Source organism: Haliotis rufescens, unplaced genomic scaffold, assembly GCF_023055435.1.
Source record: "Haliotis rufescens isolate VD_foot unplaced genomic scaffold, xgHalRufe1.0.p SCAF_12, whole genome shotgun sequence".
Lineage (NCBI taxonomy): Eukaryota > Metazoa > Mollusca > Gastropoda > Lepetellida > Haliotidae > Haliotis > Haliotis rufescens.
The window spans coordinates 9,147,435-9,164,985 of NW_025963802.1; the positions used below are offsets into that span (position 1 = coordinate 9,147,435).

The 17,551-nt window shown below is 37.5% G+C and overlaps 1 protein-coding gene across 6 annotated transcripts in view; it reads right to left on the reverse strand.

Moving 5' to 3' along the window:
• Positions 1–400: 400 nt before the first annotated feature.
• The window catches only part of LOC124143892 (fibroblast growth factor receptor-like 1), a 115,096-nt gene continuing 97,945 nt past the window's right edge, over positions 401–17,551 (reverse strand). For all 6 annotated transcript variants that reach the window (XM_046513054.2, XM_046513053.2, XM_046513057.2 and 3 more), the window contains 5 exons: positions 7,467–7,544; positions 6,899–7,177; positions 6,213–6,337; positions 4,521–4,758; positions 401–4,091 (listed from right to left, as the gene is read on the reverse strand). In XM_046513054.2, coding sequence (XP_046369010.1) covers positions 3,736–4,091; positions 4,521–4,758; positions 6,213–6,337; positions 6,899–7,177; positions 7,467–7,544 — 1,076 coding nt within the window. In that variant the 3' untranslated portion in view covers positions 401–3,735. The remainder of the gene's footprint in view (positions 4,092–4,520; positions 4,759–6,212; positions 6,338–6,898; positions 7,178–7,466; positions 7,545–17,551) is intronic.

Here is a 17,551-nt window from a genome sequence, read left to right on the forward strand (position 1 = left end):
CCCCATCTAAATCAAGTTTGTTCGATAGATGCTAATATATATAAAGCACACACTCCCACTCATTTTACAATGAAAGTGTGGGTTGTTTGTTTAACACTAACACCGCACTCAGCAATATTCCAGCTATATAACTGGGCCAGACAATCCAGTGACTGATAAAAGCAACGATCAACACTGTCCTGGTTCAACCAGCAGATGGGGACCAATTCTAACTCGGCTCCCAACAGTGTATCATGAAAGTAACATAATTTCATCTTGAAATGAGGCAAGCTAGACTTGCCAAAGTATTCCAGTTGGATTCATTTTTGAATATATGCTCCAGGGTCTGGAAGATGGTCTATGGCCCCTTGATAAATGTGATGATGTGATCTGTTCAGCCAATAAACACGAAACAGTCATATGAAATGTACATATCAAATTTATTCTCGTTGAAGACAATATATTACACATATGGGTGGCGTATTGCGTCATCCCTTATAGGTGATTTAATACTGATGGCAAAGTCACATGACAGTCACATGACCCTGCCAAGGCAACATATCGGTGCTCAAGAGGGGCAGGTGATTGTCACACACAGGAGCGGTCATTGACACCGTCAACAGCGGTCATTGACACCGTCAACAGCGGTCATTGACACCGTCAACAGCAATGTATATGTACATCAAATCAGGAATGAAAAAGAATAGTCTGTTAGTCTGTGGATGTGTTAATTATATACAAAAAGTAACTTAAATCACATTGTATTTAAAGTAAATGCCCTTCCAACATAATATCTTCACTCTCTTGTTTTCTATACCAATCCACATTTTGGGCGAGTGATTTGTAATGTGTAGAGAAAACAAGTGATACATATTTCTGTATACAAACACATTTTGCAAGAACATATGAAACTCAGATTTGGAAATGAAATACATCCTTTTCAGCAAAATTCCTTAAAACTTGTAAAATGAACTTAAGAAATGTGAAAACAAGTGACAAAATTCAGTATACAAGTTTGCAAGAACATATGCAACTTTGAAACAAAAAGTCTTTATTAAAATTCCTTGCAACTTGTTTTGAAATGAACTGAACAACTGAATTTAATAAAACATTAAATTGCCATAACAGAAACTTCACAATTCTTAATGAATAACGTCTATGATTAACTTGTCCCTTCAATCATGTATGCTACATCAGTAAGTTCAACATTGAGGTAGAAGTGGGTTTATCTAAAATGCTAGCAGCAAAATTGCAAATTCTCCGGAGGAAAATAATTTTGTTGAACTACACATATATTTGCCACACAGTGGATGCACGTCTACAAAACCATTTTGCCATTTTGTGTCTTGATTAGTTCCATGAATGGTCAGCAAGTTAGACAGGAAGTCATGATCACATGACTATATATGGAGCCAATCCCTGGTACAAAAGCATGTGGCATACAGACAGATTTCTTGGTTGTGTTTATCTGTTTCTCGTTTACATTCACAGACTCTAGCCCTGATACATTGAAATGATGTGGCAGATTAAAGCTATTGGTGTTTATACAATGAAAATGTACAATGACAATATCTATGGGCTATTATGAACTATTTTACATCCAACCGTCTTGACTTTACCCTGTAACCATGGTAACGCCTATATATATGGAAATCCTCAGTCATCCTTAACACTATCTTCCATACAACTTATACACAGGGCAAGCAATAGATCATGAATGTAAAATTCCCTAGTTTGATAATTAAATTATACTAAACCATATTGACTTTGATATGTTTCGAGTAACTGTATCTTGCAAAACCTTGTACAGGACTGAAAGTTTTTATTATATATCTGAACATTTGTACATACTTTGAACTATGTACACATTTGTACAGCGTTCATTATACACATATTTGGAATCAATTTCACTTTCATGTGCTACAGGTCATGTAACACATTCTACAAATATACATCTAACAGAAAAATCACAACAAATCAGTCTTCATCTAAATAGCACTATAAATTCAATGATGATTGTCACATGACATCACGTCCACAATGTGTGGATATACATTTCTCAGAGGAAAGTCGAAACATCTACCCTGTTTCCGCAAGCCACACACCATTCAGTCAGCCATTCTTACAAGAAACCATTCTGGCACTCTCGCATGTTCTATACAAAGTTATGTGGCTTGAAAATAAATTATACAAACTTATCAATTATCATCCTCATCACAAGGGCTGGTACATCCATTCCCACAGATCCACAATACCCTAAGCACACTGGCTACTTTATCAATCATCACACACTGGAGAATCAGTCTATCAGACTTTTCCACATTAGGGCTGGGCCGAGTCCAAATTTACTACCTGGGTACCCAACCCCCTATTACCCGACCCTACCCGGGTACCTGCTGTAGGTCTTGAGCGATTGGTACAAAGTGTCTGATTGGGAATAGTTTGACTGTAGCCTTGTTTAAATGTATTTAGATACACACATAAAACGACCTGGTCATGCATTCACTGAAGTTGCTTTATCTGTAGTCAAATATATAAAAGTTAGAAGGAATGCGTTCACAGTTGGAAAGAAATGCGAACATTATTGACTAGTGTAACCATGGAGTTCTAGATAATTTTTGTCATTAAACAGTATACCACGTGACTAAGCACAGGTCTGGGTAGTCGTGTGGGTACCCGGGTCCTACTCAGTACCCACCCGACCCGAGTACCTGAGTTACCCGTCCCAGCCCTATTCTACATTCACTGTGACGATATAAATAAACAGCCCTCAAATTGGATAACTGAAATCATGTTGAATATGATTTTTCTCCACTTTTAACAATAAACAAAAACTAGGCTACCCTATTCTCCTTTCATGTAGCAAAGCAGCTTCTGTTTCTCACTACCAACCATTAATACCATCCTGCATTCATACAATCTATGCCTCATTCCAAACGTTTTATTCATACCACAACTTTCTATAGTTTCCAACAGCCATTTTTATGTGTCTAAGTTACTGTGGATCTGTATTGGATGTAGGAGCCCTGGTTTCCATGGTGATTGATTATATATACAAGAGCACTATGTTGTGTCATATGATGAGCTATGTCCAGTCATGTCCACCCACCAAATGCAAGGCCACATTGTAAGGAAAGTCATTGAATGTGTCTGGATGTACTCTCCATGTCCAAATTGCATAGCCAAGATGGCAGCCACAGTGATGGATCAGTCCATGTTTGCATAGATCTTGTACTTAAATCTACTGAGCAAATAATTATATAATTCACTTTGCAACAATTTCTTTTTGAAAAGATTTTTTTTATGTAAAACCATTTGAAAAAATCACGTAACTATTGATTTTAATAGATGGCTCTACCATCTTCACTTGTCAGGGGATTATTATCCGTCACCATGGCAATGAACCATCTTCCATCACTAACACATTCACACATAGCTCGTTGGTTATTTGGATTTTTTATCAGATAAAGCTATATCCCTGGCTTTCAGTGCACCTCCTCTGTACATGCTTAGAGTCACACTGAGCATGCTCCAAGAGTCTGAACACGATTCGGTGTCAACACGCTAATTCTCATTCACAAAGAATTTCCACTCGCGATGTTCATGTGTCACGCTAAGCATGCCCAGTATCCGCACGTTCACAAACGTGACCATTCTGCAGTCTCTGTACAGTAGTTCCAACTGTACGGCACAACGTCTTCCACTGTACACGCCTCAATAATTGTACGGCACAACCTTTTCCACGGTACACACACCTCAATAGCTGTACTGCACATGCTGGTGGCTATGGTTATGTTGGCTGCGTGACACAGATGAAATGTCTGAGTAGAAGTCTATACTTGGTGTGGACTTAGGCAGCTTGTCTCTGCTTGCTTGCAGCATGTTGGCGTTGTAGGGATTTGTGTACATGTCCTTGTCGTGGGTGGGCACAGGCATTCGCTGCACCTTCAGACCACCGCTGGTGGTGTTACAGCGCCGCCGCCGCTGCACCAGGAAGATGACCAGGATGAGAATCACTAGCACAACACAGGAAGGCACTCCAATGATAAGAGGTAGGTTGTTGGTGGAAGAGGACGTCGTGTCGGGCTGGGCTGCGTACGATGACCCTTCACCTAAAAAGAAAGACTAAGTTATAATTCTGGTTCAGATGTCACATTATGATGCCATAGTAAGAAACAAAAAATAATCAAATCAAACAAATTTGAATGTATTCTGTTGGAGAAACGTTTGATTTTCAAGTGTGGAAACATGACTTCGTCATTGTCCTAATATCTAATATCATCTCAGTAAAGTCATCATCTTCCAGAGGCAAGGGTGTTTTTCATTAACTTGCACAATTACAATGAAGAGTAATCAACGTCTTTCAAGGCGACTTCTTGGTAAAGGTAACTTGCACTTGAAATCCAGACATCGTCTCTCGAAACCACAGTCTCCAAAATGCAACTTGAGAGACATTGCACAATTATAATAAGCAATCTGATTATATCATGGTTCAATGTCACTAGAGGGTATTTGTATGAAATATTAGTACAAGTCCTCACCTGGCACAACGGACAGAAAAGCACTGCGGAAGTTATATCCCATGCTGTTTGCTCCGAGACAGATGTACATGCCGGCATCGGCAGCCGTGGCACGGTGGATGACCAGCTTGTTGAGGTACGTCCCGTCGGGGCGGGTCAGGAGGTCCCCTGTCTTCAACACCACAAACTGCTGGCCCTTCACACTGATGGTGCTGTTGCGATTCTCCATGTCCTCCGAGTCCTCGATACGCTTCAGCCACTGTGGACACAGAACAGACAGGTCAGATACAGTACTAAAACCATGGTGACTGGTTCCACATTGGCTTTAAGATACAGCAGTAATGTGGCCAACTGGGATGTAGGTCAGATACAGTACTAAAACAGTGGTGACTGGTTCCAGCAACATCCTGACAGGGGACACCAGAAACGAGCTTCACACATTGTACCAACGTGGGAATCAAACCCAGGTATTATGCATAATGAGCAAACGCTTTAACCACTGGGCTACCCTACCCTGCCACCCCATACTCTACATTAACAGTTTCAGTAATTCACATTAAGCATTATAACAATTGTTCCACTGCTGTCATTGTTTGCCTTGTGAATTAATTTGCAAGTTCCCTGCTAAGGCTTACAAAATTAATTCACTGGAGACTATCCCTAATTCGTTGTTGCACGTAGGTAATTCCCAAAATCCTCCCCCCCTTGATATGTAGGTTATATTCTGTAGCCTCAGACAAAAATTGTAGTGCCACGTTTTCCCAGCTGTGCTACAATACAAACTATTGGGATGAATTACCCCCGATGCAGATGTGTATTGTAAACACATATCAGGCTTGACTTGCTTCCACAAGCTCCTAAATGATGCAAAATATCTCTACTTCCATCAAAAATATCTCAACGGATGTTGCAACAATTTCCAACCATCCCCAGGCACTCAGATGTGTACTTCCGTGTTTTCAGTCAAAACAAGCCTATTTTTTACATCATAATGTCTCTACCGCTCATTAATCTTACATAAAATCTTCCCTTCACACTTTCCTATTTGCTTTCTCTCAAACTATACTGTCACAAGAAATCCAAACAGTCTTGGGTAAATGATGATGTGAGGGATGTTTTCTTTCATGGGTATGCTTTGAGAATTGTCTTCAATAAAGAGATCTTAGCATTTAAATACCAGGCTTTAGTGAACTAGCTGTAATACAAATGTTTATCACTTGACAGGGGTAGTCACCTACAAATTTCGGTCTAGTAATTTATATAACGTAAGAAATATATATATATTAGGAAAAAAAAAGGTCCATTCAGACTCTTGGACCTTGTGGACTAGTGGCCATGTTTAAATCTGTTTGTCATTACACTTATAGAAGAGAGTTATATGCTGCTGTCATATTACAGGTCTTATTTTAGGTTGTGAAAGTGTTTGCTAATCACTGTAAGTCGCCTCTTACAGGATCAGGTGGTCTGGCTCGGTGACTTGGTTGATGCATGTCATTGTATCCCAATTGCATGGATCGATGTCAATCATTGATGGTCTGGTCCAGACCTGATTATTTATGCCAACCAAGATTTTCTGTCTCATGTGAAAGTCATAGCTTTTATGATCCAATAAATGAGATCCCATTATGTACCAGTTGCATCATAAGATTAGTTTTATCATCTAATGTCTGGAAAGACTGTGCAACCGTGCAGGTTAGTGAGCATTTTCCTTACCTGTATGTGTGGGTCAACAACACTGCGAACTCGGCACTGAAAGGATGCTGTTCCCCCATAGACTACCGATGTATTCTTGGGATGTGGAGGGATTAACACAGGCTTGTTCTTCTTCATCATTTTTTCTGTAAAAACATGCACGTTTCATTAAATTATTTTCTTGATATTTGAATTCTTACACTTTGTATCACACCTGCTGCTGACATTTAAATGTCAAACACGGGTCCATTCATATTTGATAGAAGTGAATACAAGTTGTGAATGTCTTGTGCCCCGGCAATAGTTGCCCGATTCCTACTGTGACATTTGGCGCTACCTGATTCCTAGACATTCCATGTCTCCTTAATACCCTGACGGTATGACCTGGATGGTTATTAATAAGACACACAGAAACCTTTCATATTTACGAAACAAACAATAGCTAAAGATAATGAATATTTTTTGTGGTAATTTTTTTTGCAGTGAAGCACAAAATTTCATCAACATATCCACAAAAATATTCATAAATCATAACTATATTTGTTCAGTTATATACAGAACAATATCTAAAGGATGTATAAATATATGATTTATTTATATTGAGATGATAAACATTTTATAAATGATTAAGACAGATATATTTATACAAAGAGGCACAGAAAATCAATAACAAAACTAAATATATTCTTAAAGTATATTTGACTCACCTATCACTTCGATGGAGTATGTATAATTGATAGAACCGAGTCTGTTTGTCACAACACAGGTGTATTTCCCGGTGTCCATTTCCTTCACATCGTGTAGTTTCAGTATCCACATAGGATGGGAATGTTCGTTGTCTACGATTGGTTGGCCACCGTCTTTGTACCACTGGACGTGTGGGCGTGGGTTACCCCTGGCTCTGCACTTTAACCTTGCCGAACTTCCCACTGGACGTAAAAGGACTTTATGCTTCATCTTGTTCTCATCAATAAAGGATGGTGCAGCTGTAACAATAACAATGATATTATTATAATATTAATAGTATTAATAATAATATTAATAATAATAATAATAATAATAATAAAAAATAATAATAAAAAAATAAAAAAAGAGATTCATATGGTAGTAGTAGTAATGATGATGATGATGAGCTAGCTTTATAGCGTTTTATTATTTTTCCTTAAAATATAATGTGTATTTCATAATCAATTTCAATTCAGCCCCCCAAAACTATATCCAAATGCAGCTCGGGAAACTACAAATAATTTGTATCATGCTGTTACTTGAGCATACCTCCTGCTTTCCTTAAATCTTCATCAGGTGACTGCAAGTATTCGTTGTCATTTTCTTTCACAATACCCTTCTCCTCATCTGTAAACAAAAGACATGTCATAAATATCTCATAGCATGGGAGAAATCTTTAACTTTACTACCTACAGCATAATTCTAAAATGATTTATTTTTCATGTGCCACAAATAAACCTTTCATAAACATCTACATTTTCCAACTGTAACCTATAAATTCCTTCTGAAACGGCATCTCCAATAACAGGTTTGCATGTTTGACCTTATCAAAGCAAAACTGAAGCATGCGATCTTGTGTTATTTCAGGGGTGTCAATTGTTTAGCCAACATGGCTGTCCTACACAAAATGGCTACTGGAACACTACTTAGGTGACAACTGTGTCTGACATAGGAAAGGCTTTAAAGGCAGGCCTGTAATCAGTGGTGAGGATAATATTATAGTATCCAAACAGGTCAACATGATATCGGGTTTGGGTGCCGAAATGGAATGTGGGATCATGAGGGTGGCAATTTAACATAGAATTTACCTTTCTGGTTTTATTGTACATTTGATGTATGTAATGTTTAGGCATGAATGAGCAAATGAAAGAGCACATACACATCAGTAAGAATCAGAGTACAGGATACCGCCATTTGTTTTAGTAAATGTATGTAATGAGTTTCAGCTTCTTGTATTCCGACACTAACCACAGAAATACAGAAGAAAACACTATCATCAATCTTCTTCAATGTATTAATAATGGAAATTTACTTGCTGGTGAACATTATTGAAAATCTTAAAGACACCAGCACAGTGAGTCATGGAAATTTAAGACCTAGCCTGAATCGGCCAGCCAATCAATGTACATGAATTGGAGACTTAAATATCAACTACAAATCAAAGAATGCGACCAATCGCTGACCCCATTGCAAAGCTGAAGCTGCTGAGACTGGAGCCGCCACACAACTGAAATGAATTTGGGATTTCACACGCATTTAGCAAGGCGTACGCTTAGTCAGTGATAATTGTATCAAATCGACTACTCGCCACATCCCTATTAGCTCGGACTTTGCAGCCTCACTCTGATCATTCTCAAGTTTGATCAATGATTGCTGTACCAAACTATCTTTACATGCACGCAGTGCATAAACACGTATTTAAGCAAGGAGATGTGTACGACGAGGACGTTGTTGTCTGTATGAAGATAGGATGACACAATTAAGGATAGAATTTGGTTAGGATTTGCATGGTAGATTACTGTAACTGGCTTTCACGATGATGAATCATTCGAATGGAAGATTTGCCTCATTGTGTTGACGTACCAAATTGTCATTGATCAAACTGCCAGAAATTCAGCAGCATGGTTTGATAATCTCGGAGGACCTCTTGTAAATCTGTTTTAAAACTCAGCAAATCAGCAACTTGAGGAATATTTTTCATGCAAACCCATTTATTCGGCCTCACGAAATTAATATTTGCACATATAATACCGTCAAGAATAGTTGTGCATATGAACCAGTAGGGAAGAATATCATTCACATGAATCTATTTGACATTTTCAAACAATGATTTTAAATCTTGGCTATCAGTTTATAACAGTGTTCAATGTTTGTTTCTGTTCTGATAGTCATTCATAATAGTGTGAAGCCCATTTCTGGTGTCCCCCGCCGTGATATTGCTGGAATATTGCTAAAAGCAGCGTAAAACCCCACTCACTCACTCACTCATCATGAAGTCATTGAAATGCTTACAATGAATGAAGTATTGAAATGCTTGCAAAACTTGCATATTCATTTTGTACTTCCAAATTGCTATCAAAACAATGATTAAAATTTCTTAAACTCATCAAACAAACAATTCTTATTCTTATTCTTGACAAATCAATGCAATTTAGAACCAAATTATTCATAATAAATTTGCTCCTTTTCTTAGACGGACATGTTCGCAAAGGTTACAAATATCTGAAGAATTATAATTGCCTAAATAGACCCAAGTGATACGCCTTTACAGCCAGAAATGTATACAATCCTGAATAGAAAACCCCTTACTCTTCTTTTGTGAGGTAGGAAAAAGCAGCTCAAATAATCTTCTCTCAGACACGGCTGTATTATTTCACCATAAATGGATTTCCTTTTTTACTCTGCCCGTCCAAGTCTATCATTTCGGGGTATAACAATCCTCGCTTTGAAGTATCAGTGTTGTGAAAGCTTAGGTGTTATGAGGCTATGTGCGGCATATACGCTTCAGCGATTCAAATGAGTATGGTTATCAAAAGACCCCTGTCTTGGAGATAATACACAATCTCCTAAACTTATGGACTTCTACACTCCTCGAAAACCAGTAACACGGCACCTTCACCAAGGAGAATGAACTTGCCATACAGAATTCTCACTGACGCTTGGGCTATGGTACCCTATACCCTAGTCTGTCTTACAGACCCTGATACAAATATATATCAAATACAGCCCATGCAAGTCTATAATGTTTGGCAAGTCTAGATTACTGCAGTATAGAGAGTCACTGGGCACCCTTTTATTATATTTTTATTAAGACAACCGAACAACTGTTTTTTCTGTACGATATGTTCATTTCAGAGACTAGATGTTAGTCTACCTATACCCGAGACACCACAGAAATATACATCTTTGAGTTGCTGTTGTATTATTATTACTAGCAGTTGCAGCACCTAATGAAATTATTTTAAAAAAGAAATCATATCACAGCCATCTGTTCCTGTCGAGATAAGAATTGTCTTTTTCAAACATTCGGAATGGGTTTAATTTATGAGCTAATATATGGCTATTTGAGCTGAGACTGTATTTTTTAAAATATAAAATTCTGAATGGATCTGATTAATGTAAGGAAATACGTTATTTTCAGTTAATGCTTTTATTCTAGAAAAACGTGAAAAGATTTGGCTCAAAATAATAAGGAAATATATGGCTTATTTTTGTTGTGGTATTCATGGCATTTGAACAAAATTAACCACATTATTATCAAATTTCATCCCATTTATTTATCTCTTTTTCATTTATTTTTTATCAAGCAGGCTAGATACACTGATCATCCAAGGGAATGAATAAAACAACATATAAAATCTTCACAGGTATACTGCAGGGAGAAGCATGAGGAAAACAAATTGCTGGGGTAGTCTTACAGGCAAGAGGATTTCCAGTGCACTAATAGATTGTTATGAGAGGCGAGTTGTGATGGTAATACCAGAACACCATCTGCGGTAAGACATGGTAAACAGGAGAACGAGGGAGTAAAACAAACATTGCCATTGCTTACACTAAAGTTATCTGAAGGTAGTGTTGTTGTAATAGCCTGATAACACACACAAGGTTAAACTACTAATAATTATATCAAACTATCAGCATATTTCAGTGATGGCAAAAACCTTTTGCGAGTGCTTCATATTATTTAAATGTCTGGGATTTTGTGTAGGGGTTAACTTATTTGCGATGAAAAGAATTCTTTAATTGTCACATTTAATGTGAGTTAATTTTTTTATAGAATTTAATTATTCTATTTTAGAAAATGTAGTTTGACAAAGCATTAAATAAATTGGTTACTTGACCTCATCATCAATTGAACAAATGTCACCAACTCCCATCATAGCAAAAACTTGACATATAATGCCGGGGATTGTTTTGTACATGACACTGAACTGATAACAACTCTGTCATCAAGATTTGATGATGACCCATTAGAACAGGAAAATGATAATATATTAATTTAAACTGACTAAGGTCACCAGGAAACAAAACATCAAGGCAGTCACACAAAGAGAACACCACACGAGCTGTAAACACAACTGACGGCCCAAAGGCAAGGGGCAGATAAGGGGTGGCACTTTTCACATTTTTTTTCAGGGATGCAAATCCAATGACTGGCAGAGAACCAAGCCCAACAAGGCACTTTAGGGGATTGTTTTACATCTAGGGGATACATTTCAACAATAACATTTATTCTCCCATTTGAATATCACATCTGTTCACTGATTACTCAATCTCAAACCATAGCTCTCTCATTACAGTTCACTTACTCACTCACTCGAATTCACACCAAATAAAGAACCTTTGTTCATGTGGCGGGACCCGAGCTTTTTTATAAGTTCGTTGGATGATCCTACATCTGTTTGGGTTATTGTGAAAAAAGGTTCCACAATCGACATTTCATTCCAACTTACATTTCAAATCAATAATCATATTTACTTCTGAGAGGATTTATCGCAAGTCCTTTTTCATATATTGCCATTATTAGATCCAGAAATTGTCAACATTGACATATGTTCCAAGGTGATATCAATAGGTTTACAACCATTAAATCTCAATAAAACCCACCAATAATAGCCAGTATCCATGTTAGAAAACCTTTACAAGTATTGAAATTACAATCTGCGCAAGAGGCTCAAGTCAATACAAAACCACGATTCATGTACCCATCTGCTCTCTCAATGACATCTGAATACATTGGACAGAAAATTGCTTTTTCATACAGCCACAGAGGAACACTGTATCTCTATCATTGCAGGAAGACTGGAGAGAACCTATTTACTCCGCAGTCAGTCTCCTTGTTCCTATTGTTGCAGCTCAGAAAGGCATGGACTGGCTTAAATTCATGGGGTACGAAGGGGCAAGTGCACAATACAATTCGCCCATACTTCCACCAGATGTGAAAAGGCAAAGGGAAAAGGCGAGAGAAATTGGGTATTCTGCGAGTCCAAGCCAATCCTGAGTGAGCCAGGCTTCAAAGTTTGTGTCATAAAGTACAGGGAATTACGAACCATAACGCACTGCCTGTTACAGTTATATCCACCAGCCCCAGCCCTACGTACAACAGTGTATCTAGGTTCTGCCATCATGACATTGTGGGAACCCAGGCTCTCATAAATCATACCAACAAGTGCGGCTGATAAAACAGTCACAAGTTGGCTGTTTGATGGAAGAAAAATGTTAATAAGAGTTATGTTGACACCAGCATGAACCAAAATAAGGCTTGAGTCAGTCCCCACTGCTGCAACTGCTGTGTAAATCTGTCAAGATAGGAGGATACACAGATACACCGCTCATTCCGTCAGAGCAGGTTTAATATATGGAATAATGTGTCATAACTAGTTTATATATATCCACCAAGAGAAAAGTGGATGAGCATTTACTTTTTTTTTTAAGAATGTGTAGCTAGTGTCTGCTTGGGGCCAACTAAATTGGAACAAGCCTCCAGAGTTCTGGGTACAAACTTAATATATAGTCTCAATCTTGTAGCGAGTGAGTAGGCATTAACACCCAATACCGATCAGGTAGCCAAAAACATCAGGTAAGGCAGAAAGTGGGATATTCTAGTTTATTACAGTGACATGTTCCTACATAATCATATTTCTCTGACGGTTACCATGGTTACTATTGTATCAAATCCAGTATTCTAGGTGTCAAATTTGTGGATAAATTGATTTAATCATGACATTTAATCATATTTATTGTGCAGCAACTATACTAAATCCAATAGTTTCTCCTATCTGACATTCTACTAATATCCAGGAACATTTAGTAACGCTGTAACTCTGTTATTTTCCTCCACACGACAATAGTGCATCATTGTAATCTGCTTATCTCGCGACAACTCGAACATCCTAACCTGGCCATTGTTTACAGTTTTATCACATGTGAGACAATTCTTTTTCCCACGCAAACTTATCTTAAATTGCATCGTTATCACCTGTCAAAACTGATACCAAAGTCAGGTGACTTTTACTAGCCAATTACAGACGAGGATTTTCATCACTCAAGGCGAGATAACTAATTTTCAGGCCACAGCTCACAAGACACCATTCACATGGCGACACTGAGACAAGGAAGGACCTGTCACATGACTAACCCCTGTTAGTGTGATGTTGTCTGCTACATGTACTATGTACACAGTTAGATACCGTATCACACTCACATGTTGGCACACTGAATAATTTCAGTAATTTACCATTATCAAAATAATAAAATAAATATTAACAAAATATAAATATTCACAAAAATAAATAACAGTGACATATCAATAAATACAATTGATTAAAATAGATAACATGATCTATCATGACAGATAGGTATTTCAGTGCATAACAATCATTCCAGTAATTAGCAATAGACTTACCTGGCAGGTGAGTGATTGACAACTGTCAATCAAATGTCACATGCCATGGTGTGAATAACTCATCATATATCTACACTGTTGTACTCTTGGCTACACTGTGATGTAAACAACAGGGCGTATACAGTCAGGGTATTGTGTATTTTCAACTTTTGACTAACCTCTGTAAATTTAAAAAATGTGTTATCTATCAAACAATTACTCTAAATGAAAATAAACAAATAAGACCAATTATCCTAAATCTATTTTTTTGACAATATTTATTGCTTGTCCGTCCATAAACATTTTCACACGGAAATATATACAGATATTACACCACAATGTATGAACTAAATCTTAACCTTACCCTATATTATGACCCAAACAAAAGAATTTCTCTTTAAAAAACACGGTTTCATCTTCAGTGTCATAACCAGCCCCCTTTCCCAAGAACTCCCAACAAGGAAAGGAGTGAAGTTCATGAATACTCCCAATGGCCTGTTAATTGACGAGAATTTCACACTTTATGACTCTACAAATAAACACTGGTGATATATAAGCAGTTGGGGGCTGATTTAGCGCTTGCTATTTTGTGAAGATTGCCCCCTTTCACGCCAGTCGGCCTTGCATATTGACTCAACCCCGTATGACTAGTGCAAGGCACATATTGTAGTTGGTCTCTTGTCGCTCTAGACTTTTAATAACAATTAAAACCATTTAAGACAAAATGAAAGAACTGCACTTAAGTTTGCTGCCCCTTAATGCACATCCATTATTAGGCAGCTGAAATTTGGGCTCGGTTTTCAAGGAATATGGATTTTGTTCAAAGAGGGATTTATAGCAAAGAAAGCAATTTCACGTACGATCAAGAAACTTTGTAGACCTGGAGATTAGTGGAACAATTTTTTAAAAGGTAATTGATTTTTTAAAGGTTCGGGGAATTATTAAGATGCCTATGTGCCTGGAAATGGCAGATGTTTGTAAAATAGACGTCAACTATTGTCCACTCCTGACAGTGGTCATTCGTGTTATTTCCTCAACTATTAACAAGGCAATTTTCGTTCAGGCTGAATTGTTCAATTTGGAGGGGTTTAATAGAAAGAAAATAACAAGGCTAGTCTCTCAAGAATTGAATATGGGCCCCAGCAATTGGAAACATCTAAGATGGGTTGTATGCTGAAACCTTCTCACCAATTAAGTCAACTGATCTGCCCCAAGGGCTATGAAGCATGACGGAGATATTTGGACAAGCCCCTAATCAAAGATGGCTGAATATTGGCCACCCAGCAAGTGAATAAAGGGTTGTTTTGCCCTGATGGCATGACATTGGTTCCTGGGAGGAATTTGCCAGAAAAAAAAGACAGAATTAGATTTATGAAATGATTTAACACCTCAATCATTATCAAACTGTTAAATTCTATAAATATTACATTCAACAAAGTTGTTAGCTTTTTTCGACATAAAATAAATAGCAGCAATTGTTTTTCATGCTTTTGAGCGAATATATCCAAATAAAGAAACACATTTAGTGTGTTAAATTTGTTGTTTTTTCCGTCTAAATTTACATATAGGCAAAAAAAGTTGGTTTAAAGGTGTAATGCAAAAGTAATGAAGTCGAGTGATGCTGATCACCCTGTAACTTTGTAGGTGTGATGTTGAATATGTTTCATGCACAGATAACCCATCAACATTGTGCATGCATACATGCATACAAGACATAACATGACATGGCATGACAATATTCAAATTTCACAAAGTGCACATCCCTCCAGACAAGCGCTACCGTGGCGACGGAATAATTGAGAATTCACATCTGCTTCCTCATCATTGCAACCTAACTTTTTCAAAATCGGAAATTTAATCAGGCAAAACTTCCTACTCCTTCAATGGTTAATTTCCTGGAAGCAGTTTTTTATTAGCAGTTAAAAGTTGCCTTGAAGAAACATAGTTAGATTAATTCAAAGAAATGTTGATTGAAATATCTCTCACCCATCTTGCTGTTAGAACTAAAATAACTTTGACCTATTTCAGGCATCAAGGTGTACTCTCAGGTCCAAAGTTTACTCAAAGCTAAATAATAAATATGTGAAATTATTATTATAGTTGTAGGACATTAACTAAATGAACATCATCAATTTTCATAATATTAATTAGAAAGACAAATTGTATGATTTATATGCCGACAAAGCAGGAACTAGTCTGACATAAATCGTAAGAAGGATCTCTCCCGTGACATTGACATATACTGCTGTTTGACATTCAGAGATCGTAAAACAGTGACAACGCCAGCCACTGGCATATTAAGATCATGATTCATCATCCATCAGATAGAGCTATTATCAACTTCCTTTCTTGACCTCCACCAAGGGGCAGAGAACTCCTAATTTATTTAATACAAATTAATTTGTGATCTTCAAACCCCTATCAAACAGGCCACCATACTTAGTGATTTGATCTGATAAATGTAGGCGAGTTTTACTTGATAAATCAACATGGACTTAACAGGGAGTGTAAAAGAGAGAATGATTAGTGATTTGACTTGGGAAATTGTGATTTATGTGACAAGGTTGATATAGAAAGTGCACAGATAGTGATAGGATATGCAGGTCAAGAGAAATACCTTGGCCCGTGCTATAAACAGCCTCTTAAGCCTATGTGACAAGTTGAACTACGTGGAAAGCATGGACGAGCACCTGCACCTGTGACAATGTAACCCCAGGGAGATTTTGTTCCGGCTGATAAAATTAGCAGTACATAATTAATGGAATAAATTGTCCCACTCAGTAGTTTTTGTGAATGATCCAAATGCTGCTGTTTATATTCCAGTACTACAGTGAGTTGATTAATTCAGCAATTCACAGAAAAAGTGGAAAAATAGATGAAAAAAAGAAAATTAATATACATATACACATAGCATGTGGTGACAGATGATACTCCTATCTCGGGGAAGCAGGTGGATTAGCGTTATTCATTCTTGGTCACATTTATCTAGAATCCATTGTACAACTCGATGTAATCATCACACAGGAGTAGCTCCAGCCATCACAACACAAACCTCTCCACCGAATGCCATAATGGATGTTTTCACATAAAATTCCAGTCAGATTTTATCCTTTGTCGGTGTTACAGGTCAAGGGTCACATGACTTTGTCACTGGGCAAAGCCATTACCAGCTCTGGTCAAACACAAACATGGTGACCAGGTACGCTGGGAGAGAGGCTGTTATGCAAGAAAAGGGGTTTGTTTGGGCCCTAATCAAATGGATCGTGTATGTTAGTTTGTAAAGAGGATTTCAAACCACTGTGTGGAGAATGGTGGCCAAACACTCACCAAACACTTTTGCCCTAGTGGGCATCTATGATAAGACTACCCTTGAATGGCCGACATACCAGATCCTTCTTGTTCAAATACCTAACACTGTTCTAATTCACAACTAAAACCGTACAGAAAATAGGCAGAAATAATGCAAATGTATTCAACTTTCAATCATTCTGTTTGAGGGAAAAAAATAAAAAATCGAGCTACGGCATATTTGTAATTCCATACTACTGTAGCATCATGGGAATGTTCTTACCAAGTGAACTTCGCGGTGGGAGACATGTCTGAGAACATGTAGATTGTACTCTGCTGAAAACAGATTGTACATGTCATTGCCATATTTCCTCCTTAATGCTTAATACATCATTCTGTACACATTGTGCATGTCAACAGATGCAACCATTTCCGTATCAATTCTCTTGGCATGTCGTAAATAAATTATCAAGTTGTCAAATATTCCTAGTGTTTTTTACAGAATTGATGTTGCTCCACAACTTATGAAAAGATGCAACTGCAATGTCAATCTAAAAACTCTGCCAAATGGAATATTCGAATCGACTCCCATTACTGATTAATGAAGCCCCAAATAGGTATTTCTATCATCCTTGAAGCTGGTGTATGTATATACTTATCTATATATCTACTTTCAAAAGCA